The sequence below is a fragment of the Jaculus jaculus genome, chromosome 5, assembly GCF_020740685.1.
Source record: "Jaculus jaculus isolate mJacJac1 chromosome 5, mJacJac1.mat.Y.cur, whole genome shotgun sequence".
Taxonomy (NCBI): Eukaryota; Metazoa; Chordata; class Mammalia; order Rodentia; family Dipodidae; genus Jaculus; species Jaculus jaculus.
This window is the reverse complement of record NC_059106.1, coordinates 170363555-170389639: the sequence shown is the minus strand read 5'-3', so window position 1 is coordinate 170389639 and position 26085 is coordinate 170363555. Positions and strand designations below refer to the sequence as shown.

General features: G+C 56.0%; 1 protein-coding gene across 1 annotated transcript; it reads left to right on the top strand.

Annotated features, from left to right (window-relative positions):
* The first annotated feature begins 1293 nt into the window (after positions 1-1293).
* Positions 1294-19918, top strand: Col6a1 (collagen type VI alpha 1 chain). The gene is made up of 35 exons (XM_045148961.1): positions 1294-1506; positions 2248-2377; positions 3671-3871; positions 5595-5754; positions 6017-6145; positions 6233-6253; positions 6497-6517; positions 6605-6649; positions 7309-7362; positions 7796-7840; positions 7964-7990; positions 8421-8447; positions 8545-8589; positions 8842-8895; positions 9104-9166; positions 9729-9791; positions 9874-9927; positions 10004-10039; positions 10386-10448; positions 11635-11697; positions 12791-12853; positions 13028-13090; positions 13440-13490; positions 13711-13746; positions 14018-14080; positions 14197-14262; positions 14453-14488; positions 14804-14840; positions 15166-15174; positions 15572-15705; positions 16071-16180; positions 16300-16483; positions 16603-16783; positions 18305-18334; positions 18517-19918. Exons 1-35 carry the CDS (start codon positions 1407-1409, stop codon positions 19137-19139), a joined length of 3087 nt encoding a protein of 1028 aa, XP_045004896.1. The 5' UTR covers positions 1294-1406; the 3' UTR covers positions 19140-19918.
* The last annotated feature ends 6167 nt before the right edge of the window (positions 19919-26085 follow it).

Below are 26085 nucleotides of genomic sequence, written 5' to 3'. Positions count from 1 at the left end.
TCGTCAGAGTGTCCTTCCTGTGTCCCACAGGCCTGATGATCTACTAGTGGCACTTTGAGCCCAGTGTGCAAACCCCCTGCAAGGCCCACAGAGCAGCCAGGCCAGGAGGCCCTGTGACGCCTGGATGTCTTTGCTCTGCCTTCCTTCCTTCCGCTTCACAGACACTGCGTCAGCTCCGGCCGCTGCTCGGCAGGCCACACCGCTTCTCAGCCCGGCATGCAGGAATCAGAGTGGCTGTGTTGTTGTGACACAATGTGACCTGGGCTGAAGGAGCTAACCTTATTGTCCACTCGTGCCCTGGTCCCAAACCCCAGCCCATGAGACCACCACCCCGCAAAGGAAACAACCTTTTGCGGATCCCCAAGTTGGAATTGCAAGACAGAGGCAGCACCCAGGGCAGGACACCAAGGCCCCAAACCACTGGGATGGATGAGCTCAGTTACGAGAAGACTGCATCTGTGTCCACTGTGGTGACGCCCTCTGTAAGGCAGGCATGAGAACGCCAGGAACAATCACAAGGAATCCCAAGATTAAGCGTGGCCCTTGAGGGCTGTCAAAACTTCTTTACCATTAACTGTATTAAGATTTTTGATCATGCTTTTTATTATAAAACATTTTGGCCGGTATCAAGAAACAGGTTCGGAGCTCTTCTGGAATCTTCTCTGGGGCAGGGATGGGTTTGTGTTCATCAGGAACCCTCCCTGCCAGGGATATCTTCGGTCTCCACACACGCCCCACACAATCGCACACTCTCACACTTGCGTTCTTTCTCTCTCACCCACATCTATATAAATGTTGACCCACTCTCTGTTTTCCCATTGTAAAAATTCATGTCTTGTGGGTGAGTATTTGGCTAACCTGAAGACATAGCTATGTAAAAACACCTCAAAAGCCTTAGAAAGTGGTGGGTGTGGGAGCAGCTGGCACACAGACCCAGTAACTCTGCAGTCCGTCAGTTCCACAGACAGTGTTTGGACTGAAACAACCAGAAATATTTTATGGAAATTCACTTTTGGTCACTTCTTTTTTTACACATCATATCTAATTCCCTCTCTCTCTTTTTACTAGAAAGCCAGTTGATCAAGTGAACGTCCCACCGATTGTGGGAAACGGGATCTCACAGCCCAGGAGGCCCCCACTCACATGGTGCTCCAGAGAAAAGGGGCTTTTCCCTCCTGAGGTTCCAGGGACAGCAGTGACTCACCCGCTCGGCCCTCCCCCTCCTCCCAGGCCCCTCCCCTCATCGTACCTCCCTCCTCCCTCCCACCAGCCCTCCCCGGCTCCCTCCAGCCCTGGGCTGTAACTGCAGCCAGCCCAGACGTCTCCCTCCACCACCCCATCGTCAGCGCCCACCCTGACCCCCGGCCCAGCCGCGCTCCGAAGTGACCCGCGGGCTGGCCGGCAACATGAGGCTGGCTCCCAGCATTCTGCTGCCCTTTCTGCTACAGGCCTGCTGGGTGGCTGCTCAGGACGTCCCAGGGAACTCAAAGGCCATCGCCTTCCAAGGTGAGTAGACTGGTCGTGCCGTCTTGTGTTGTGCTGCTGGGAGGCCTGAAATTAGACTGATGGGCCCCTGTCCCCTCCTGCTCTGGAGGACAACGGAGAAGGGGCTGTGACCCTCGTCCAGGTCTGCATTCCACTTGGTCCCTGCCCTCCCTGGAACAGTTTGGGTATCCAGCTCCCCCCACAACCCACCCCAGCAAACCCTAGGGTCCTATCACTTGGAGTCTTCCCATGCTCAGGGGATGTCAGGCTGGGAAACCCAGAGGGACTGCTGAGAAAAGCCTGTGGCCACCACTCTGCATTCTTCTGTTCTCTGTGAATGACTACCAATGGCCCAGTGCTGCCATTCCCTTTGGCTCCTTGCCTGGCAACCAACCTGTGTGACCTCCCCCTCCGCCCTTTGGCATGAGGCCAGGCACTGGTGCTTTGAAGTCTAACCTGTAAATGTAACAATAAACAGTTTTGGGGTGTTTTGGGGGGGTCCAGATCCATGTAGGGAACCCAGGCCCTCCACAGCAGGCCAAGTCAGAGCAAATCTCTTGTCATAGGATAAGAACACCTTGGGGCTTGGTTCTCACCCAGCCCTTGCAGGTCGGGGGCTGGTCCACACCCACCTGCCTGGAGACTGGCTGGTGGAAATTGATGGGGCCCCAGGGAGCCCCTGGCCTGGGTAGAGGTGAGCAAAGGGACCTGGTGTACCCAGGAGGGTACGGGACGTGCCTCATGGGACCTTCCCTGGCCCAGATTGTCCTGTGGATCTATTCTTTGTGCTGGACACCTCGGAGAGCGTGGCCTTGAGACTGAAGCCCTATGGAGCCCTTGTGGACAAGGTGAAGTCCTTCACTAAGCGCTTCATCGACAACCTGAGAGACAGGTAGGTGCCCCTTGGCCTGTCCTGCGTTTCTGTGGGCCCGGGGGAGCTGACCTGAAGGCAGAGCTAGGCCCTCGCTTCCTATGTGAGAAGCTGCCCAGAGCCCCTTCCGGTACCCACAGGGCTTAGCAGCACAGGTGGGAGGCCGGGCATGGGATGGCATAGCTGGATGGCAGCACCTGGTCAGCAAGAGAGCAGAGGGAACAGTGCCCTGTGTGGCGACGGACGGTCTCCTGATTCCAGACACAACCAAGGAACCTCAGCCCCAAGCACAATGGGGGCTTGGGGGAGCCGGCCAGCTCTGTCTGGTGCCTGGAGTTCTGCATGTGGCCAGGCCCCACCTGGCCCCACGTGGGCACCAGAATTTCCACCATTGTCCTTGACCAGGTGTTCCCAGTGTCCCCAGCACAGGGACTTGGAGAGGAACCGCGTTCGCCCCGGGCAGGGCGTGGGGCCTGGCATGTCTCTCTCACTCCCTCACCCACTCCTTCTTCCGCCGGGCTCTAGGGACAGAGGCTCTGGCTGAGAACAATGGCAGAGGAGAGTGAGGAGAAAGTCTCCCCTCCCCTAGTAGGCTCTCTGCACAGTGGTCAGCTCAGCGTGGGGACAGAGCTTCAGCCAGCACAGGCCTCGACCCTGTGAACTACTAGTCCAGAGCCCAGAGCCTCCTGCCCATAGGAAGTGCCACAGAGACAGTGGGCACCAGAGTGGAACATCCACCTCACCCCCTCCAAGGGCTTCCCAGCTCAGAAACTTGGCCTTGGTGAATGCCAAGGGCCATGGGGAGAAGGGAGGCCCGGATGCACATAGCTGCGTGTGGCCCAGCCCTTCACTGCAGAGCTCCTTCATTAAGCTTCCTGTGCCCCAGCTTCCCACCCACCAGGCAAGGCTGCCACGCCTCTGTGAACTCTTCTGCACGCGAGTCAGTCACTCACTTGAAAGGCTTGATGGGAGACCGTAGCAGACCCTGGAGAATCGTCACACCCACTCCAGAGCTTCCCATGTTCCTATTAGAGCTGGCCTGCCCCTGTCCCCACCGTCACCCAATCCTCTACCATGCACAGCACTCTGTCGACCCAACTGGGTCTGGTCAGTCTGTCTCACTGCCCCCAGCCACACCCCATCATGCAGCCCCCCAAGGCATAGACCACTTGTTTTGCTCCCACAGAGCCCTGGCCGCCTGCCCATCTGTGACATGGGCACGTGGTGCCATTGGAGGAAGTAGAAAGTCCCTCCGTGAAGGTCACCTGGGGGTCTCACTGGGGCCCCTCAGCTCACCCCATCCTTGGCCCGCAGGTACTACCGCTGTGACCGCAACCTGGTGTGGAACGCGGGCGCGCTGCACTACAGCGACGAGGTGGAGATCATCCGCGGGCTCACACGAATGCCCGCTGGCCGGGACGAGCTCAAGGCCAGCGTGGACGCGGTCAAGTACTTTGGCAAGGGCACCTACACGGACTGCGCCATCAAAAAGGGCCTAGAGGAGCTGCTCATAGGGTGAGTGGGGCAGGGCCACCCACTAACTTGGCCACATCAGAGGCCAATTGTGTCCAGTCCAGACAGGATCAACCTGAGGGGCCTCCTCATGTGGCTCTGGCTGTAGGCCTCCTGGACACGTGGGCTGCAGGGCTCCCTAAGTCAGGTGAACTCCCACGAAGCCTTGGGCTGCCCACTGGCCTACCTCGCACTGGGTTGAAGGCCAGAGACCCTAGGTAGAAACCACTGTGGTGGCCGCAGACAAGCCTGCTCAGTGAACGCAGGGCCGTAGGGTCACACCACCCCACCCTTCTCACCTGTCCATGGCTGAGCCACCATTTCCATTTGGGCCAAACCATTGAGCAAAATGGTCCCAGTGCCCGTCCCACCATAGCCGCACAGAGCTGACAGAGAGACAGGCAGAAACAGATAGATGGAGAGACAGAGACAGAGGGACAGATAGGGAAAGACAGTCTCTCCTGCAACTCAGCCATGCCAGGGCCGTGCTGGTACTGCTTAGCCACAGGTCCACCATAGGAGAGCAGGCAGCTCCCGTGTCCCTCTCTAGCCACATGCGGATCTGAAGCCCCTCCTCTGGTGACTCAGCCCCTTCCCACCAGGGCCCAGGTGTGGACAGGGCTGATGAGCAAAGGGCGGCTGTGACCTCGGTCCCTCACCGCGTGCTCTCAAGCCAGCAGGCTGGGCACGGGGTGTGCCTGCACTACCCAGCCCCCACAGAGGTGGTTGCCATGTGAAGCCACCTCAGGTTGCCCCCTTGCCACCCCTCCTTCTGTGGCTGGTTTTTGAGGCACTCCAGCACATACTGCACAGGGCTAGCAGGCCAAGCCCCTTCCGAGGCCCCCGGGACCCTCTCACTCCAGTGCTGATAAGGCATCGGGTAGCCGGGTGGCCCAGGGTGGGGCAGGCCCAGTCTTCTATCCATGAAGGGGACAGGGCCACTGTGTGAGGTCCTGGCTGTTGGCTCAGTTGGGGAGATGGCCTGGGAAGTTAGTGTGCAGCTACCATGCGCAGAATAAACTGGCCACGTATTCTAGAATGTACTTGATGTACGACCTAGCACCTGGACAAGCCCCGATGTCTGCTGATGGGTGTGTGGTCACCGGCCTCCCTCTGACCCCACCCCTGAAGGACACCCATTGCGGCAGTCTGAGGCTGCCTGTGAGTTCCTCTGACAATGATACCACATTGCCTCCTGCAGGAATCTTCCAGAAGCCCTGCTCACACCTGGGCCCCTTATTCTCCGGGTCTCGTGTCCTTGGCACCTCGAGCTGCCCTCTCTTGGGGGTGTAGACTAAGGATACCATGCCTCTCCTGATGGGGTATATCCCAGAGCAGTTTTGTTAAGAAATGGGGCCCCACGTGACCTTATTTTCTTCCCTGACACTTCTTTGGTGTGCATGTGGTGTGTGTGTATATGTTTTCGAGGTAGGGTCTCACTCTAGCCCAGGCTGGCCTACAACTCACAGAGATCCTCCCACCTCTGCCTCCCAAATGCTAGGATTAAATACATGCACCACCACACCCGGCCTTTACCTGACACTTCTAATAATCCGAGTGAACCTCTCCTCTGGGTCATAACGGGACAGCATGACCACATCTTCCTCAGAACCTTCTCCTAGGCCCTCTGCCCCCCATCCCCCCATCTCTAAGGGCCTCAGCTCTGCTTCCTGGGACTGTGAGCTGGGGAGCCTTGGGGAAGAGCCTCACACTGCTGCCCCTCCAGGGGATCCCACCTGAAGGAGAACAAGTACTTGATCGTGGTGACAGATGGACACCCCCTGGAGGGCTACAAAGAGCCGTGTGGGGGCCTGGAGGACGCGGTCAATGAGGCCAAGCACTTGGGCATCAAAGTCTTCTCTGTGGCCATCACACCTGACCACCTGGTAAGGCCCCGCCCCTTCCGTGTCGCGAAGACCCAGGGCAGGAGCTGCCATCCACAGCTCCCACAGGGCCTCTGGTGGCCTTGTGGCAGTGCAGCTGCTTGGCCCCTTATGTGACCCCCTGGGGGGCAGACCCTCCAGCAGGCAGTTTTAGCCCTCCTTCGGGGCCAGCCTCATGTACCTGAGGTGGCCCTACGCTGGCCCTGCACGCCCTTGCCATTGGCCGTGTGGGGCGGCCAGGCTCACCTGCACGCCATGTCCCCAGGAGCCACGTCTGAGCATCATCGCCACGGACCACACGTACCGACGCAACTTCACCGCGGCGGACTGGGGCCAGAGCCGCGACGCCGAGGAGGTCATCAGCCAGACCATCGACACCATCGTGGACATGATCGTGAGGCCCACCGCCCATGGGTGCGGGGAGGGGGCGGGGCACTGCGTCCCGAAGAGAGGGTGACTCACTTTTTCATTCCTATTTCAGAAAAACAATGTGGAGCAAGTGGTAAGAGCCCCTCCCATGCCATGTGAATCAGGGCGTGTGGCTCCCGTGGGTCTGTGCCCTCGGTGTATGCTCCTGTGTCGAGTGGCTAAGTGTGCGTCCCGGGTTGTGCGCGCGCACGCGCGCGCGCGTGTGTGTGTGTGTGTGTGTGTGTGTGTGTGTCCGGCACACATTTCCCTGAGCGTGTCGGGGCGCCTGTCCCCTGTTTTTGAACTCTAACCTGTCACCTGTGCCTTCCTCCCACAGTGCTGCTCCTTCGAGTGCCAGGTGAGTGTGGCTGTCCCTTCCCTCAGCCCTGTGACCCGTGACCCGTGACTGTGGTCTGAAGCTGAGTCGTTCCCTCCTGTCTTACAGCCTGCCAGAGGACCCCCAGGGCCCCGGGGTGACCCTGGGTATGAGGTGAGTGGCTGAAATGAGTGCTGTCCATGTTGCCGAGGAGCCCTGAGCCCAAACCCCTGGACGCTCTGTACTGGCCGGGCAGGAGCCTTGGTGCGGGGACGCGCAGGTGCCGGGCCCTTGTGAGCTGTGGGTGTGCTGTGGGCTGCTGGAGCCGCCGTCTTGGGATCCAGGACACAGCTTGTAGGCCCAAGTGTCAACTCAGCACCCACTTGTCTCCGGGAAAGGCCGGGAGTGGTTTGGCAGGAAGTTCAAATCCCAGCATGGCCCGCACAGGACAATTCTGAACTCCCTGGGAGAGTGTCGGCTCCAAGCCCCTCATTCAGGGTCGTCCTCCAGCCATGTGGCTGCTGACCGGGGAGCTGAGCCGCGGGCCCTAGGGGTCTTCACACACCATCCGCCCACCAGAGAGACATCAGAGCCCTGACGACACATGGGCAGATGCCTGGCGCCAGGACAGAATTCAGCCAGGGCGGGCGCACCGTGAGAACCCTTGGGTGGGGCTCTCGGAGACGAGGCTGGGCCATGGCTAGAGGCCTAGAAGCTGTGACCATAAAGCCCGTGGAACCTCTGTAATGACCTTTCTGTGAACAAGTTGGTTCCTCTCAGCTTTCTGGAAAGAGATGAACATGGTCCCTGACCCAGTGTTTCCTGTCGTCCAGGGAGAGCGAGGAAAGCCGGGGCTCCCAGGAGAAAAAGGAGAAGCTGGAGACCCCGTGAGTGCCTGCCCGTCTGCATGAGAGTGGGGGACCTGGGCTGCAGAAACTCCCAGAACAATGTCTTCTGCCCATGAGGATCGACATGCATGTCCCTTAACTGGGGAGGGGAGCCACCCCAGGGGTCAGACCAACAAGGTTCCAGGGCCTCTGCTTCTAGCTCCTACTTCTAGCTCCCCTCAGGTGCCCTGGGCCCTTCCCCATCTCTCTCCCTCTGGGATGCCCGGATGCCCCTTCTCCTTCCTGTTGCATACCCTGGCTTCCTCCTGGAACATGCCATGGAGATTCTAGAGACGCCCGCAGGATCGTCACCATGGGGCACTGGCAGCTGTGGTCTGGATCTCCAGCTGGCCAGGACCAGGGCTACAGTGAGAGCTGGCTGGGGCCTGCCCCTACTGTCCAGAGATGTCTGACCGTCTTCTATTTCTTCCAGGGAAGACCTGGGGACCTGGGACCAGTCGGGTACCAGGGTATGAAGGTACGTGTCTCTCACTGCCTCATGGCCTCTCTTGGGCCAAGCGGGGTGGATTGGGGTTTAGCCTCACTGCGCCCATACTCCGCACAGCAATGAGGGATCCTTCCTCTTCTGTTTGGTTTGCAGGGAGAAAAAGGGAGCCGCGGGGAGAAGGTGAGTGAGGCCCAGCTCCAGCGTGGGGTCATCGGGGTGCAGAGCGTCCCCCTGCCTGATGGCTGGTGGCTCTGTTGGAGGAGGCATGGCTGCCCCTGGTCCCCTTTGTGCCTTTGGGAGGATGTAGCTGGTCCAGGGACTGGTCCCCTGAGCTCCACTGCTATCTCAGGACACCGGGGTCCACGAGGTCTGGAGACAGCGCCAATCACTCTCACCGCCCCCCATGGTTTCTGGAAGCCCCCAGAATGCAGCTCGCCATTCTCCTTATCTGTTCCATCCTGTGTCCACGATTCTAATCCCCTTGGGTTAGGGAAGGCAGCTTTGCGTTCACAGGGGGGCCCCAACCTGCTGGGAGAACTGAAGTGGGCTGGAGGACATCCTCAGACCCAGACAGGGGACCACCCTTCACCTTTCATTTCTGTCTCCACAGGGGTCCAGGGGACCAAAGGGCTACAAGGTGAGTGGCATGCAGATGGGTCAAGGGAGTGTGTCCTGTAGGGCCAGTGAGGTACTATCTGACCTGCATCGATCTTCCTTCCTCTTGTTCCTGGCAGGGTGAGAAGGGCAGGCGCGGTATCGACGGAGTGGATGGCATGAAGGTAAACCTGGGGCAGGAGGAGGGTGGGCTGGGCACTGCATGCTTTTGACAGAAGGTAGAGAAAGCCAGGGGCCAACCACCAGGTAGGCAGATGGGGTTCCCATGGTGGGCTCCCAGGACACTGAGGTGTGAGCTCAGGAGATCCTTCATGTCAAGCTCAGAGTGCTTCTGGGGTTCCTGGGAGGGGAATGGATGGGCAGGGCTCAGGTGTCCATTTAACCATCTCAAACTTGACCTTTCCTCTTGCTCCCAGGGGGAGACAGGGTACCCAGGCCTGCCGGGCTGCAAGGGCTCCCCAGGATTCGATGTAAGTCACTACCTACCCTGCCCCCATACTTTGAAACTGTGAGCTTTGGAGAACTCGGTCCAAACTCTGCTGCACTGTCAAGACTCACTGATGGCCCTGACGTACATGGACCCTTTGATTGCTCTGTGGACGATCTGAGAATGGCAGTCCGTTTGAGGCCCGTGGGGATCTTGACCCACTGTGACCCATGTTTACATCTTCCCACCAGGGCATTCAAGGACCCCCAGGCCCCAAGGGCGATGCTGGTGCCTTTGGGCTGAAAGGAGCAAAGGTGGGTGATGGGTAGCTCCTCCTTGGTCAGCCCTTTTTCCTGGGACCCACAGCGTGAGGGCTGTCCCGTTCTGAGCAGAACAGCCCCGAAGCCTCAGTGGATGGGGTGCAGAGTAGGGGTCCGGGGGCACCCAAAGTTCCAGGTCCCTCAAGCTTCCTGTGCTTTCTACCTGTGTGAAGTCAGGGTCGCCGCAGGTCCACCTGGGCCCACTCAAATCTGTTGAGCCGCCGGTGACAGAGAGGTGCGGTCTGGAGGCAATCTGTGTTCCTCTGAGAAGTCTCAAGGAAACAGGAAGTGCTAGGAGAGAATGTGATGCTGCTCCTGGTGTTCGGGAGAATGTCTCAATCGCCCTCAGGCCCCAGTGCTCAGCAGCTCAGTCCTGGGCCAAGTCAGGTGTGGCGGCTGTGCTAGGAAGGTCCTGGGCAGCCAGAGCTCATGTAGCTCTGAGGTTTGGGTAGGAGGAGAAACATGCCATCACTGTACCCCAGGACTGGCCCTGGCATAGCTTCTGTGAGCTGTACCCCAGTGCCAGACATCTATGAACCCCTCTACTCTTCCCCAGGGTGAAGCTGGAGCAGACGGGGAAGCTGGGAGACCCGGGAGCTCAGGGCCACCTGGAGACGAGGTGAGAAAGTGGCATGAGGTGGGGTGATCCGAACTTCACGGACACCAGGTACTGGGGTCATTCTAACCTTGTCCTTCCTCAGGGAGAGCCGGGAGAGCCTGGTCCCCCTGGAGAAAAAGGAGAGGCTGGTGATGAGGTAAGCACACTCCGTCTGCACCCAAGGGCTGAGCATAGACTGGTGCACAAACTGACGTTGTTGCTTCTTGCCCCAGGGGAACGCCGGTCCAGATGGTGCCCCTGGAGAGAGGGTGAGTCAGCTGGATGATGCTCCTCTACCATTATTACCACATAGATGAGAGAAGCTGGCGCGACCCAGCCTGGGCCTGGCACCTTTGGGTTCTTACTGCCCCTGGCTGGTGCTCATGAGCCACTGGAGTGTCCAGAGCGCCGTGGCTAGGTGGGAAGCCAGGTTCCTGGAAGGCCAGCCCCAATTTCATGGTGACTGTGCCAGGCCTGTGTCCTGTGGGGACTGTGAAACAGGTGGTCCTGAGGAGCGGAGAGATCAGCCTCTGGCATGGCCTGTGTGGTAACAGAAAGCCAGAGAGGTCCTAAACTGTGAGCCCCATGAACGACGCGTCACTTTCCTCCATGCAGGGCGGCCCTGGAGAAAGAGGACCCCGAGGGACCCCGGGAGTGCGAGGCCCAAGAGGAGACCCAGTGAGTCGCACTCTGGGCTTGGGGTCCTCCTGGGGTGCATGCTGAGACCAGGGGCTGCTCTGTGGATGTCTAGATGCCAGCCCTCTCGGGTTCCTACAGAGCAGCCACACGGTAGCCATGGGCACAGATCCCAGTCCCAACCCACAGGCTACTGCTCATGCCTGGGAAGAACACAGGGTCACCACAGAGGGACGGACATGACCGTTCTTGTCTTTCTGGGGACGTAACCCGCCCGGGAAACTGACCTGAAATGTCACATCCGCCAGGCGCTTGGTCCTCCCCACCCGAGGGGCTGTTCTAGGGGATGTTCTTTCTGTGGGCTGTGGCTGTGGTGTCCACGGAGAACTTTGCCAGGTCCTTTTGCCAGGGCCACGCCCTGTGGATGGCAGGAATCTATGTGACACCGTCTGCCTGCTGCTCCCCTTACCATTTGTCTTTGGAGGAAAAAAAATTATTTTGTAACTATTTCAAGAGTGAGAATTTCAGGTTAAAACCTCAAGTGAGTTGGGCGTGGTGGCACACATCTTTAGTCCCAGCATTCGGGAGGCTGGGATAGGAAGATCGTCATGAGTTCAAGGCCAGCCTGGGCTCTCCAGAGTGAGTTCCGGCTTCAAAGTAAAATAAAGCAACACTCGTACGAGAGCCAGAGCTAATGGCAGTTTGGCTGGGATTCTAATTGCAGAATCTCACAGCGGACATGGCGGTACCACTGGCCACGGCTCCCTGCCTTTGTGGCCCAGCCTGGCCTGCCCTGTCCTCTCCACAGCCGCCTTATCGTCGAGAAGTGACGAAAGCTCCCTTCGTCTTGGGAGTGGCGGAGGACATATTTCCACACTCAGAGGGTGGGCCCAAAGCCTGTGGTCCCCTGTGGAGAAAAGAGAGGTGTCCCTTGATGTGTCCACATCTCACCACGCCTCACAGGCAAGGCCCCATCTGCCCACCCTGCCTCCAGTCCCTTGTAAGTGACGCTCAGGCTGCTGCTGTAACTGCAGCGTGTCCAGTGGAGGCCTGGAGCTGCCCGTGGACAGCGCACAACTTGACAGTAGCTCGCCGTAGAAGAGGAGCCACAGGCAGGGCTGGCCTGTGAGCCCACTAAATCCCCTGTACCCTTTCATGACAAGTGCCACCTGAGGACTCAGAGGCCACATGGTCCAGCTTCCATGCTCACAGCTTCATTTCTTCTCAGGGTGAAGCTGGACCCCAAGGTGACCAGGGAAGAGAAGGCCCTGTCGGCATCCCTGGTGACCCAGTAAGGAGCCCGTCACTTTGCAGTTGTGGGAAAGCGGGGCGGTGTCTTCAGAGCTTATTGACTCACACGTTCAGGATTCCGCCGGGCAGTCCTTTTGGGTCTTGGACTGCTTCAAGGGGCCCCTGCAGATGTGCATTCTGTAAACACAGGGTGTGCTTGCCAGCCGGGTGACAGTGTGTCCGGCTCCTGGAGTCAAGTGTTCATTGTGAGATGAGGGGTGTGTTGGAGGCTGCAAGACTCACAGACACACGCAGATCCCACGTCACCCCAGAGTTCTGGCCCACAGAGCTGTCACGTTTATGAGGTCTTATAGAGCTGGGGCGGGGGGCATGGAGACCTGGCCACAGCAGGGGCAGGCAAGGGGGGTCCTGGGGGAAGGACAGAGGTGGACTCTGTGAGCCTCAAGGCTGTCAGGTGGATGGGACCCAAGGAAATCTTTTAGTTCCTGGAGACTCACTGGTACTGGATGGAGGTGGATATGAGAGCATTAGCCCAGCGAAGGTTCCAGAATCCCAGGGTGTGAGTGAGACCCTCCAGAGCCTGTGCTCAGAGAGGGGAGGAACATGGGCCTGGTGAAGAGGAGGGTCCTCTGGCTTCATCTTCAGGGAGCCACAGGGTAGGAGAGGTGACCTGCTCTGTCTTTAGGAAGCTGTCAGTGTTCTGTTGAGGACTTCATCCTCCAGGACCCAGGCCTGAGCTCCAAACATGGGGGTCTGCAGGTTGTCGGTTGTTGGAGGAGGAAAGGATAAGTATGTTCTATGTGAGAAGGCCACAGAATAAGTGGTGGTGGGACACCCCTACCACCACCAAGTGAGAGCACCCAGGACTAGAGAAGCCTATGGGAAGCACAGCCTGACCACACCCCAGGCTGGCCACTGGGCCCCATCTGCTGCAGGGCACTGAGAGTCCAGCCATTGTCCTGAAACCCCTGGGAGACCCCTCCTCCCCTGTGCCAAGGCCCTGGATGAGAGCGGGTGGGGCTCCCTACATCCCCCACCCCCTATACAATGGCACCCCATGTTCTGGGACTTGGGAGAAGAGAGCTGGCTTGCCCTAGGCCTGGAGAGCTTGTCTCATGATAGCTGTCTCTCAGGGTGAGGCTGGCCCCGTCGGACCTAAAGGATACCGAGGTGATGAGGGGCCCCCGGGACCTGAGGTGAGTACCTGCCCCACGTTGCCCTACCCATCCTAAGGGCTCCCCTCCCCCTAGTGTCTGGTCTCCTCACCCTGTGCCCTCGCACCTGCTTTGCCCTCTCTTGCCCTGGAAGAGACTGGGTTCCTGGGAGGGCATTGTGCCCCAAATCTGGCTATCACCTAACCTTCTCCTTAGGGCCTCAGAGGAGCCCCGGGACCTGCTGGACCCCCTGGAGATCCAGGGCTGATGGGGGAGAGGGTGAGTGTCTGGGAACATGGCCAGAGGTACTGGCAGCTGGGCTCAGCCTGCGCTGGTCTCCAGTAGGAGTGGAAATGCATCGATGATCAGCTGAGAGAGGTCCAGTCCAGGGAGTTGGGATCCCCCTGGGCAGTGAACACCCCCCAGGCTGATATGAGAGGCGCTGGGAGATGCAGTGTCCTGTGCGTATACCGTCCCCGGAAGTCCAGCCAGTGCCTTACGTGGGGACAGCAGCTCTCCCGTCCAGGCACTAGTGACGCCCGACCCTGCTTAGCTTCTGAGATCCGACGAGGTCGGGCACGGTAAGGGTGGCGTGGCTCTGGACAGTAGAAGCTCTTTGTTCTCTCAGGGTGAAGATGGCCCTCCAGGAAATGGCACCGAGGGCTTCCCCGGCTTCCCCGTGAGTACTTCAGGCCTCCCTACATGTTGCCAAGCTACTCTCGCCACCCCTCTGGCCACCTGAGCATCCGGGTGGGCAGGTGGACTAGGCTAGAGAGCCACTGGCTGGTCCCGAAACTTGGTGCCTGGGCCTTTGCCTATCTAGGGCCTATCTCCTTGCAATCCCTGGCTGGCTGGCCTCACCATTGAGCCTGCCATAACCTCCCTACCTTGTCCCACAGGGGTATCCGGGCAACAGAGGACCACCTGGGCTGAACGTGAGTATGCTGACCCTTCTGCCCAGCCACGGGTGTGCTTTACCCCCGCTGCACACACACAAGTGCACCCAGCACACCCGCACAAGCACATCCCCAGCCCTGCGAATGCAGCGTGCCAATAATCTTCTCACGTGAGATCAGGCGCTGTGCACATGGACTCCTGTGAGGCCCGGAGTCACAACACTGGCCTTAGGGGACAGCCCAGACACCCACCTTCTCTGTCCCATCAAGCTGCAAGGTACCACTAATCCAAGTGTTTTGTCACCCACAGGGCACAAAAGGTTACCCCGGTCTCAAGGGGGACGAGGGAGAAGCTGGGGACCCTGGAGAGGATGTAAGTGGGGCAGGGGCCGCAGGAGACGTGCTCTGAGGCTCTGGAGCAGCTGAGCTGCAGTGAGGTCGGCCAGCACGTGACTGTGCCTGCTGACCCCATGTGGCTTCTCCTTCCAGAACAATGACATCTCACCCCGTGGGATCAAAGGGGCAAAGGGATACCGTGGCCCAGAAGGCCCTCAGGTGGGTGATGTGGCTGCAGGGTGGTGGAGGCAAGGCAGGACTCAGACTTAGGCTAAGAAGTCCCTGGGGGACAGGGCTTGCTTGGGGGTGGGGCGCTGGCAGATTCACTGGGATCTCCTGAGAACACAAGTTTAGGATCTTTGCATAGACGCTTCTTGTTGGGAACCTTTCTCGGTTTTGGCTCTCACAGGGACCCCCAGGACATGTTGGACCACCGGGACCAGATGTAAGTGGGGTGTCTGTCAACACACTCTTGGGGCCAAACCCCATGGCCTCAGATCCCGCGGGGGCCGTTGTGGGGAGCCTTATAACCTCACTCACGGTGGGGGACGGCTGGGGGAGAAGGCCAGTGCCTTGCACTCGGGCCACGGGGGCATGTAATGGCTGGGCATTGATGATGACATCAGGTCTTGTGCCCTGGTGACAGAGCCGTGCGTAACCTGGGAGGCGAGCAGCCCTTGCACAAACCCAGCCCCTACCCCCAGGGGCTCCAGTGGCTAATCAGGAAGGCATGTTAATATTCCTGTCTTTTCCTCCCCAGGAGTGTGAGATTCTAGACATCATCATGAAGATGTGCTGTGAGTGTCTACATCTTAGAGTAACTGTCTTGTTGACATAGCAAACTCTTGCCAGCCCAAGGGCCCATCAATCTGCTTTAGAAGGGTCCCTGTGAACTCAGAGGGGGCAGGAGGCGTAGGCAGACGGCCTGAGCTCCACTGAGACAGACAGACACAGCCTAGCACCAGGGAGGACCGAGGCTGGGAGGCCTGTCCCCTGAGGCCCCTGGGAACCTGACAAGCCAAAGGCTTAGGCAGAGCCAAGCAGAAGGCCACCACTGGGATAACTGGGACCCATCATAACCAAGAGCTGTTATGTTTAGTCCCCTCTTCTCTCTCTCCACAGCTTGCTGCGGTGAGTATGACCTCTTCACTCCGGCGAGTTCGTCTGCAGTGTTAGACTCCGTGGTGGATGAGCAATGTCCTCATCTGTACTTGAAAAGCACCAGTCTTGTGTTGCGTTCCCCCCCTCCATGCTCTTTCTCACCCATCTATCCACCCGTCCAATGAGAACCCTGGAGCCACACAGACCTGGGAGGCTCTTCTCCCCGCACACCCTCATTCTCTCCAGGGGATCTCCGTCAGGATCAAGGGGGCAGCCATCAGTGGGCCTGGCCAAGGGAGGCCAACCTGATAAACCCACCTTCCGAGGAGAGTCAGGAGGGGGGCAGGAGGCACACTGTGGGGCAGGGCCGGGGACCAGGGGCGGCAGCCCTGGAGAGGCTCTGAGCGCCGGCCCGTCCCGCCCTCAGAGTGCACTTGCGGCCCCATCGACATCCTATTTGTGCTGGACAGCTCTGAGAGCATTGGCCTGCAGAACTTTGAGATTGCCAAGGACTTCATTGTCAAGGTCATTGACCGGCTGAGCAGGGATGAGTTAGTGAAGGTGAGTCCAGGCTGGCCTGGGACTGCAGCCGGGGGCCCCGCAGAGAGCCAAGCTCCCCAGCCCAGGTACCCTGTCCATCACAGTGCCTACCTGTGAGTCCAGATCCCCAGCTCCACCTAGTGAGACTTCTGACCCCAAGCAAGGAACTCAGGCAAAGCAGGATTTCTGGTTTCCAGGGCGCAGTGCTGGGCGGGGGGGGGGGGGGGGGGTCCTGGGCTTGTCTTTCAAGGACAGACCTAGGAGGTCTTCCTGTTGGGGCCTGTGTGGAGGAGCAAGCTGGGATCTTGGGGCTCAGTGGAGGGGCCTCCAGGGATGGGGGCGCACTAGGGCGTCCAGCTCTAGGCCTGACAGTCCCTTTCCCGCAGTTCGAGCCAGGCCAGTCGCACGCGGGTGTGGTGCAGTACAGCCACAACCAGATGCAGGAGCATGTGGACATGCGGAGCCCCAACATTCGCAGCGCCCAGGACTTGAAAGAGTGAGAGGCTCCCCCAGCCCACCCCCTCGTCCCCGGGGCCCCAGAGTGAACCTAGCCTAACCCCCCCACCCCCCCACCCCCGGTCTGGACCCCCGACCCGCTGTCTCCTCTCTCTGCAGAGCTGTCAAGAAGCTGCAGTGGATGGCCGGCGGCACGTTCACGGGGGAGGCGCTGCAGTACACGCGGGACCGGCTGCTCCCACCCACCCAGAACAACCGCATAGCCCTGGTCATCACCGACGGCCGCTCCGACACCCAGAGGGACACCACGCCCCTCAACGTGCTCTGCGGCCCCGACATTCAGGCGAGCGCTTGCAAGCCCCTCACCCCTAGCCGTGCGGGGCCCTTGCCAACATGGACACTCCTCCCGGGGGTGGCGGAGGTGCTGACCAAGGCTGGCCAACGCCTCCCTGTCCCCTGCAGGTGGTCTCTGTGGGCATTAAGGACGTGTTCGGCTTTGTGGCGGGCTCCGACCAGCTCAACGTCATCTCCTGCCAAGGCGTGCTGTCCCAAGGGCGGCCGGGCATCTCCCTGGTGAAGGAGAACTATGCAGAGCTACTGGATGACTCTTTTCTGAAGAACATCACAGCCCAGATCTGCATAGGTAGGCACCGTGGGGCGCTCTGGACCAGCGGGGGGGGGGGGGAGGCTGTGACTAGACCCGTATTATACTTGTCCCCTGAGCTTTCTGGGATCCTTTGGCCCAAGCAACAGGCTCTAGAGCTGCCTGGCACTGCTGCCCTAAGAGATGGTGTGGCCAGACTGAGTGGTGCCGCCTAGGGCAGCCCTTGTCCCAGCAGGGCAGCATGAGGCTGGGCGTGCTCACGCTACACCCGTGGGCTCAGACCCTCTGACACCATCACAGCATGCCCATGGGGCTCGGCTCAGCTGCCAGCCCCACAGTCATGACGTAGCAGCTGGCCAGTAGATGGAGGGCCGCAAGTCCAGACTCACAATGGACAGATGGTCTAGGCATCTGACCCGCAGACCACCTTTCTTCTTTATTAAAAATAGTTTTCAGGGAGCTGGAGAGATGGCTTAGCAGTTAAGGCACTTTGCTTGAAAAGCCAAATGATCCTTGTTCAACTCTCCGGGACCCACGTAAGCCAGATGCACAAGGGGGCACATGCACCTGGTATTTGTTTGCAGTGGCTGGAGGCGTGCTCATTCTCTCTCTCTCTCTCTCTTTCTCTCTCTCTTAAATAAAATGGCATTTGTAGGCAAGACAGGGTGGCCTACAACTTAAAAAAATAGTTTAGCTAGTTGGGCTTGGTGGCACATGGGAGGCAGAAGTATAAGGATCTCCATGAGTTCGAGGCCACCCTGAGACTACGCAGTGAATTCCAGGTCAGCCTGGGCTACAGTGAGACCCTACCTTGAAAAACATATATATATGTGTGTGTGTGTGTGTGTGTGTGTGTGTGTGTGTGTGTGTGTGTGTATGTATGTGTATATATATATATATATGTTTTTTTCTGTTGGGCATGGTGACCCACACCTTTACTCTCAGCACTTGGGAGGCAGAGGTAGGAGGACCACTGTGAATTTGAGGCCAGTCTGAGACTACAGAGAGCATTCCAGGTAGCCTGAGCTAAAGTGAGACCCTACCTTCCAAAAACCAATATACATACATACATACATACATACATACACACAAATACATACACACACACACACACACATATACAATTTATTTATTTGCAAGGAGAAAGAAAATGAATAAGAAGAGTGGGCATACAAGGACCTAGTGCATCTGCAAACTCTAGACACATGAGCCACTTTATGCATCTGCCCTTATGTGGGTGCTGAGCAATCAAACCCAAGCCATCCGACTTTGCAAGCAAGTGCCTTTAACAACTGAGCCATTTCTCCAGCCGCACCTTTCCTCTTTTAAGCCTTAGTTTTCCCTTCCTAAGAAGGGGTCAAGGCTCTGCCCAGCCCTTCAGTGGGCTGGAGCCAGGCGCAGGAAGCGGTGCCTTAAGGACTGTCTGCCCATCTGTCTGTTGTGAGTTAAGGACTTCCCAGCCGGTGGGGCCAGCAGCTGGCCAAGGTAGAACTCAGGCTGGGTGCCCTGTGGGGGGTCATGGGGCCACGGCATTCACGCACATGAATCTTCTCTCCACAGACAAGAAGTGCCCGGATTATACCTGCCCAAGTGAGTGTTGGGGCCGGGGTTGGGAGGGAATATGCACAAGGCAAGGCAGGATGGACCAGAGGCCCCACAGGGCTCTGGGCTCTCTCCTGTGTGGCTTGGTGGCTCTGTGAAGTTGGGCACCCTCTGGCCAATCCTGCGCAGCAAAGTCTGGGTGCTCAGGGCCACTGTCCTCACCCCCACAGTCACATTCTCCTCCCCGGCTGATATCACCATCCTGTTGGACGGCTCGGCCAGCGTGGGCAGCCACAACTTTGACACCACCAAGCTCTTTGCCAAGCGCCTGGCAGAGCGCTTCCTGTCTGCGGGCCGGGCGGACCCGTCCCAGGATGTGCGGGTGGCCGTGGTCCAGTACAGCGGCCCAGGCCAGCAGCAGCCCGGGCGGGCGGCCTTGCAGTTCCTGCAGAACTACACGGTGCTGGCCAGCACCGTGGACAGCATGGACTTCTTCAATGACGCCACTGACGTCAACGACGCCCTCGGCTACGTGACACGCTTCTACCGAGAGGCCTCCTCAGGTGCCGCCAAGAAGAGGGTGCTGCTGTTCTCAGACGGCAACTCACAGGGGGCCACGGCCGCGGCCATCGAGAAGGCCGTGCAGGAGGCCCAGCGCGCGGGCATCGAGATCTTCGTGGTGGTGGTGGGGCCCCAGGTGAACGAGCCCCACGTCCGCGTCCTGGTCACCGGCAAGACCACAGAGTACGATGTCGCCTTTGGCGAGCGCCACCTGTTCCGTGTGCCCAGCTACCAGACCCTGCTCCGTGGCGTCTTCTATCAGACAGTCTCCAGGAAGGTGGCACTTGGTTAGAAGGCCCCACACGTGGCCCCACGCGTGGGTGGCGCACTGTGACAAGCCTCCCACCGCTGATCAAACAGGAAGAAGAAATGTGACCTGGATTCTCCTGGCCCGAAAGAAAGTCAGCCAGACTGTTCTAAAGCCAAAGCTATGGAGAGACACGCTCAGTGCTCGGTGCTCGGTGCAGAGTCCTCCGCGCACATCTCTGCTGGTGGCTGCCTTCCTCCCTCCCTCGCTCGCCTCCCTCTGTACCTGGGCTGCACCCCGCAGCCTTCCCCGGTCCCCCTGCCGGGGCTTCACTTCCCAGCATCTTCTCGCCAGTCCTGCAGATTCTCACCACGTAGCGCCTTCCACGGGGTCAAAGCAAACCCTGCTTTTAGCTCAGCTCATTGGCCTGTGTCTCAACTTCTGGAAAACTGAAGCCTAGAGGATTTCCAAATATAAACCTTGAGGAGTCCCCTCCTCCTCATCAGGTGCTCTTCAGTGACTGACAGGGACCTGGGTCCCGGCCCTTGGTGGCTCAGTGTGCGTAGCAGGGAAGGCCGGCTCTGGCTTCCTGCTCTTGCGCTCAGAGCCGAGGTGCTGCCCGCGAGGGCCCCACACTGACAGAGGCCGGGCCTGGACAGGACGTGCACGGGGGTTCTGTCAGAATCAACCTGGACCTCCCTTTCCTCAAAATAGTTACTTGCCCTTCCTCTTACGACTTCCTTTGGTTTGTGTCGTTCTTACTCCCCGTGGCCCCTCGACCTGGTCCAAATAGCTGTCTCTGCTAATAAAGATTTCCACTCCTCTCCGTGGCTTTCCCTGCGCCTGTCCCCAACACCCCAACATGTTTGCAAGGAGAAGCCAATGGCAGGCATGGATGCCAGGGCAGAGAAGGGGCTGCCCCTGACCCGTGGACACTGTCTGTCTGTGTCTGGGGGCAAGACACAGGGATGTGAAGGCCTCACTGCATCCATAAGCCATGAAGCCAGAGGATCCAATACTCTGGGCTTTGGAATCAGGAGACCCTGGGGCTTGATGGGGCCAATTAGATTAAACCAGATCCAACCAGTTACCAACCAGATCAAGGCCACCGAGGATCAGTATCTGGTTGCTCTGGTACTAAATCTCCCCTCAGTGTCCCCAAAGGGCAACAGGGTCTGTGGGGCTGAGGAAGATGCCTTTGAAGGTCGCTGGTCACTCGGAGCAGGGCAGGAATTGGCTGATGCGGGTCAACAGATGTCAAAGGAAGTCTGCAGCTATTTGAGTATCCACTGCTTTGTTCTACCCTCGTGGGGAATTGTGGTGGGAGAAGATGGGAAAGGACTGACCAGGGAGGTAGCAATGTGGGGTGGGCACAAGGAGCACCTCACACTTAGTCATGAGAGCCCACATAGACCCTTTTTGTTGGTGGAGAGGAGGCATTTGGGGAGAAATGAAGGGAGGAAAGAGGGAAGAGAGTTGAGGAGAAGGGTGCAGGTGAGTTCTCTGAGGGCTGCCAGGCCTTTCCACCCCACGCCTGCCCCGACACCTCACAATTCCTTCCTCACCATAAGGTGGGTTAGTCACATGTGGGCACCACAGAGCCTCTCACCAGGCAGACAGTCATGGACCAAGGCACCTGACCACCTAGATGAATGCATCACTTTCCCTAGCCTCGCATCCAGGAGCTAGGAGGGAGGGCCAGGAAGGAACAAAAAGACCCTCATTCCTACTGCCCAGGTCGGGTTTCCCCAGGTCCAGGGGGGTCTTGAAGGATGATCCAGGTCTAGGGTTTCTCCTCACTACACCCCTGTGGTCTCTTTGCCTGCAAATCTCTTATCCCTAAATGTCCAGGGTAGTCCCCAGGAACCCCAGAAAGAAGGACTGTGGTCTCACCAGGGCCTGGCTGTCAGATCCCCGTGGGACCCCAGGAGAGACGCCTGCCCTAGTGTGGGCTAGGCTCAACTCCAGGCAGAGAAACTGAGGCATAGTGAGGGACTTGCCCAAAGCCACACCAGGTCAGTGGTGGCTGCCATGGACTGTCCCCAAGGCAGCACTGTCAGCCATTTCTGTCTGAGCCTGATTCCCACGTAAACACCCTGTCCCCACGCTCACCCTGCCTTGTGTCTAGGAGTTTCCCTGTCATATGAATAATCGCAGGTGATCCAACAGCGAGTGATAAACGGCTAGGTCTTTAAGGCCTGGACACCCCTGCACCCCATTAGTAAGTTCTTGGTCTGCCCTCCCCATGCCCAGGCCAATCCAGGGCACCCACAGTGAGGGCTGCAGGGCAAGCAGGTAGCAGAGCTGAGCTGCCCACAGCCGCTCGTCTCGGCTGCCCTCCCCGGTGTCTCTAGCAGTCAGGGCCTCCCTTCCCTGCCTCCCTGAGCCTCTAGAGTGTTCCACAGCGCTCAGAGCAATAGGCTCTGCTGCTGTGTCTGGAGTCACCCAACTTCCTCCTGCAGGACAACGGGAACCAGGTGCACAAGTCCTCCTAAGAAGAGAGCAGGCTTCCCTGGAGCCCGGGGACTGAGGGCAGGTCCCGTCACCTGCCCCCATCCCTGGCTCACAGCAGGAGTCCTGCCCTGTTTGTCCCCTCCCTTCCATGGCTCCCAAGGAGCCTGACCCTCCATGGTTGGTGGGATTCCCAGATAGTCCATTTAGGGGTGATAGAGTCCCAAAAGTAAGAGTGGGGACTGTCCTTGAGCTGCCCTTGCACTCTCCACTTTACTAGAGGTCAGAGAAGGGTCTGGATTCTCCTTACCTCTTGCTGCCTAGAGGAGCTCCCTAGATCTGTCTTTCCTTAAACTCATCCTGAGTCCCTCTCTAGAAGGAGTTCCCCTTTCCTGAGGATTAGGAGTCCTAGAAGGATTAAACCTCATCTCCGACCTAGATTTGCGGCTGGTTACCTCAGCCCCATTCAGAACATAGGAGAGACCCCAATCTAGTACTAGTTGATAGGTGTGTGGGGAACCACACACCCTAAGGGACAATGACTCTTTTAGAGGATTTAGGTTGTCATAATACCTCTTACATAAATTCTCTGTGCTGTTTTTCATTGATTGTGTACATTGTTTAGTTAAATTTTAGAATCTGCCTGCATTTTGTTCCACTAAACCTACTTGGATACTCTCATAGCAGGCAAACCCAATATCAAGGGTCACTTTTATAGATAACTCTGAGCATCTTAAGAACCACACCTAGCACCTTAAGCTCCTACCCTGAACATATATAACATCAGGTTGATTGATACATCTAATAATACTGCAGCTAACTAAAAAATTCAAGCATTAAATTAACCCAAGATGCAAAAATTTATACATTATAGCACAAGAAACACCAAAAATCAAGACAATATAAGTCCACCAAGAAGTATTAATGCAACAGAAATGACCTCCAGTGGGAAGGAGTTAGAGGAAATTCCTGAGAAAGATTTCAAAACAATGATTATAAATATGCTCAAAGAAGTCAAAGAGGAAATCAAAAGAATGAAAGAGGAAATCAAAGGAATCAAAGAAGACACAGGAAACCAATTTAATGAAATAAAGAGGTCAATATAAGACATAAATAAGGAAATAGAAATAATAAAGAAAAACCAGTCAGAATTACTAGCAATGAAGAATACAGTCAATGAAATAATCTCTGTAGAAAATCTCACCAGTAGAATGGGTGAGGGAGAGGACAGAATCTCTAAGGTAGAAGACCAGGTGGCAGATCTAATACAGTCCAACAAAGAGAAAGACAAACTAATAGGAAAGTGTGAATGGGAATTTCAAGATATTCAGGACACTATGAAAAGATCAAACATAAGAATTCAGGGCATAGTAGAAGGAGAAGAATTCCACTGCAAAGGCATAGTAGGCATTTTCAACAAAATCATAGAAGAAAACTTCCCCCAAATTGGGAAAGAGATGCCAATGCAGATACAGGAATCCTTTAGAACACCAACCAGGCAAAACCTGGAAAGAACCTCTCCTTGCCATATTATAATTAAACTACCAAACATATAAAACAAAGAAAAAATATTGAAAGCAGTTATAGAGAAAAATCAAGTTACCTACAAAGGCAAGCCCATCAGGATCACAGCAGATCACTCAACACAAACTTTAAAAGCCAGAAGGGCTTGGAGTGATGTATTCCAAGTTCTGCAAGGTAACAACTGTCAACCAAGGTTACTTTATCCTGCAAAGCTATCCATTCAGATAGATGGAGAAATAAGGACATTCCACAGCAAAAGCAGGCTAAAGGAATATTTGACGACAAAAAACAGTTCTACAGAAAATACTTGAAAGAATCCTCCATGCTGAAGAGAAAGAAAAGCACATATATAAGGAACCTGGAAAAAACAAACAAAACTCAAATATTAGTTAATACAAGAGACCAAAGGTAAAACTGGAAGAACTGCAAAAATATTGTGAAAATGGCAATCTTACCAAAAGCAATCTACACATTTAATGCAATCTCCATCAAAATGTCAATGGGACTTCCGGTTAAGATGGCGGCGTAGGTACCACGCCAAAACAGCCTGGGGGGGGAAGACCAAAAAAAACTCAGCAAAATACACACTTTTACTAAAAAGTGAGGTGTATAGGAAGTTGAGGCGGCAGCGGAGAAGTAGAAGAGTTCCAGAGCATCCAGAGCCTGCACAGGTGGGAACAGCGGCTCCGGGCCGCTCGGCTACCCGCCGCAACCGCGGAGCGGCAGAAAACCGCCGGACTCTCGGCTCGAGCCGCAGGAAAAGCCAGGTGCGGGATTTTCCCCTCACACCGCGCTCTCCGCAACTCGGGAAACGTGAGGGGAGAGCGGCAGCGAGCAACGGAGGGAGGAGCAGACCGCGAAGTAAAAGCACACGTGGAGAAACGATACAACCAGAACAGCGCGGCTCCCTCCCCTCCCCTGCTGCCTGAACCCAGCTCCAGCGAACACAGCAGCGGCCCGGGACCCGGCCACGCCAACTTGGGCTGACGGCAGGACCCAAGCAGGAGCAGAATTTGGCAGCAACTTCAGCGGCTCCAGCACCGGTACCAGTGGCCCCAGCAGCAGCGGACCCAGGAGCGGCAGCGGTGACAGATCCCGCAGCAGCGACTTCGGGGGAGCAGCACCGGTGGACACGGCAACGGCAGCTTCAGCAGCGGTGGGGGCTCCGGGGGTGGCGCCTACAACAGCTGCAGAGGCGGCGGCAGCGGCTCGGTTTGCCCCGTAGGAAAAGCAAGTGCCCAGCTCCAGAAATCAGAACAGCAGCCCGACGACACAGGCAGCAACTTGACTGAGACCACAATCACCCAAGGTAACTGGGATTGCACCAGGGAAGGGTCTCACTTGGTCACAAGCTGACTTGGATCCCTCAAAAGACCAGAAATCTAAACCTCTTTGTTGATAGAGGATCTGGTCATTATAATAACTACTCTTGCATACATACTCGGGGCTGTTTTTGATGGAATGGGTACAGTGTTTAGCTAAATTTTAGAATCTACCAGTATATTATTCCACTCAGCCTGCTTGAATACTCCTATAGCAGGGAAACTCAACCCCTAAGAACATCTTTGTAGATACTCTGAGAGTCTTAAGAGCCACACCTAATACCTTAAGGTCCTACCCTGAAAATATATTACACCAAATCAATTGATACAGCTAAGAATACACAGCTAGCTAGAAAATCCAAGCATTCACTTAATCCAAGATGCAAAAATATATACATTATAACACAAGAAACACTAAAAAGCAAGACGATATAAATCCACCTAAAAGTATTAATGCATCAGAAATGTCCTCCAGTGAGAAAGAGTTAGAGGAAATGCCTGAGAAAGAGTTCAAAAGAATAATTATAAATATGTTCAAAGAGGTCAAAGAACACATGAAAACAATCAAAGAAGAAATCAAAGAGGAAATCAAAGAGGAAATCAAAGGAATCAAAGAAGAGGCAGGACACCAATTTAATGAAATAAAGAAGGCAATACAAGACATAAATAGAGAAATAGAAATAATAAAGAAAAACCAGTCAGAATTACTAGCAATGAAGAACACAGTTAATGAAATAAAAAACTCTGTAGAAAATCTCACCAGTAGGATGGATGAGGGAGAAGACAGAATATCTAAGCTAGAAGATCAGGTGGCAGACCTAATGCAGTCCAACAAAGAGAAAGACAAACTTATAGAAAAGTATGAGTGGGAATTTCAAGATATTCGGGACACTATGAAAAGATCCAATATAAGAATTCAGGGCATAGTAGAAGGAGAAGAATTCCGCTCCAGAGGCATAGTAGGCATCTTCAACAAAATCATAGAGGAAAATTTTCCCCAAATTGGGAAAGAGGTGCCAATACAGATACAGGAAGCCTTTAGAACCCCAGCCAGACAAAACCCAGAAAGAAACTCTCCTCGCCACATTATACTCAAACTTCCAAACACACAAACCAAAGAAAAAATATTGAAAGCAGTTAGAGAGAAAAATCAAGTTACCTACAAAAGCAAGCCCATCAGGATTACAGCAGATTATTCAACACAAACTTTTAAAGCCAGAAGGGCCTGGAGTGATATATTCCAAGTTCTGAAAGATAACAACTGTCAACCAAGGTTACTTTATCCTGCAAAGTTATCCATCCAAATAGATGGAGAAATAAAGACATTCCATGACAAAAGCAGGTTAAAGGAATATCTGAAGACAAAACCAGCTCTACAGAAAATACTTGATAGAATCCTCCATGCTGAACAAAAGGAAAAGCACACATATAAGGAACCTAGAAAAAACCAGCCATACTCAAATACCAGTTAACAGAAGAGAGCACAGGTAGAACAAGTAACACACACACACACACACAAATGGCAAACATAAATACACACCTTTCAATAATATCTCTTAATATCAACGGTCTCAATGCCCCAACGAAAAGACATAGATTTGCAGACTGGGTTAAAAAGCAGGATCCTACAATTTGTTGTCTTCAAGAAACTCACCTTTCTACAAAGGATAGACATTATCTTAGGGTGAAAGGTT

Bases quoted from the DNA above. Each gene is read 5' to 3' on its own strand.
- Col6a1 (XM_045148961.1), top strand. From the start codon at position 1,407: ATGAGGCTGGCTCCCAGCATTCTGCTGCCCTTTCTGCTACAGGCCTGC. The intron at 1,507-2,247 runs GTGAGTAGACTG...TCCCTGGCCCAG, and splicing joins AAAGGCCATCGCCTTCCAAG to ATTGTCCTGTGGATCTATTC. The intron at 7,363-7,795 runs GTGAGTGCCTGC...TATTTCTTCCAG, and splicing joins AAGGAGAAGCTGGAGACCCC to GGAAGACCTGGGGACCTGGG.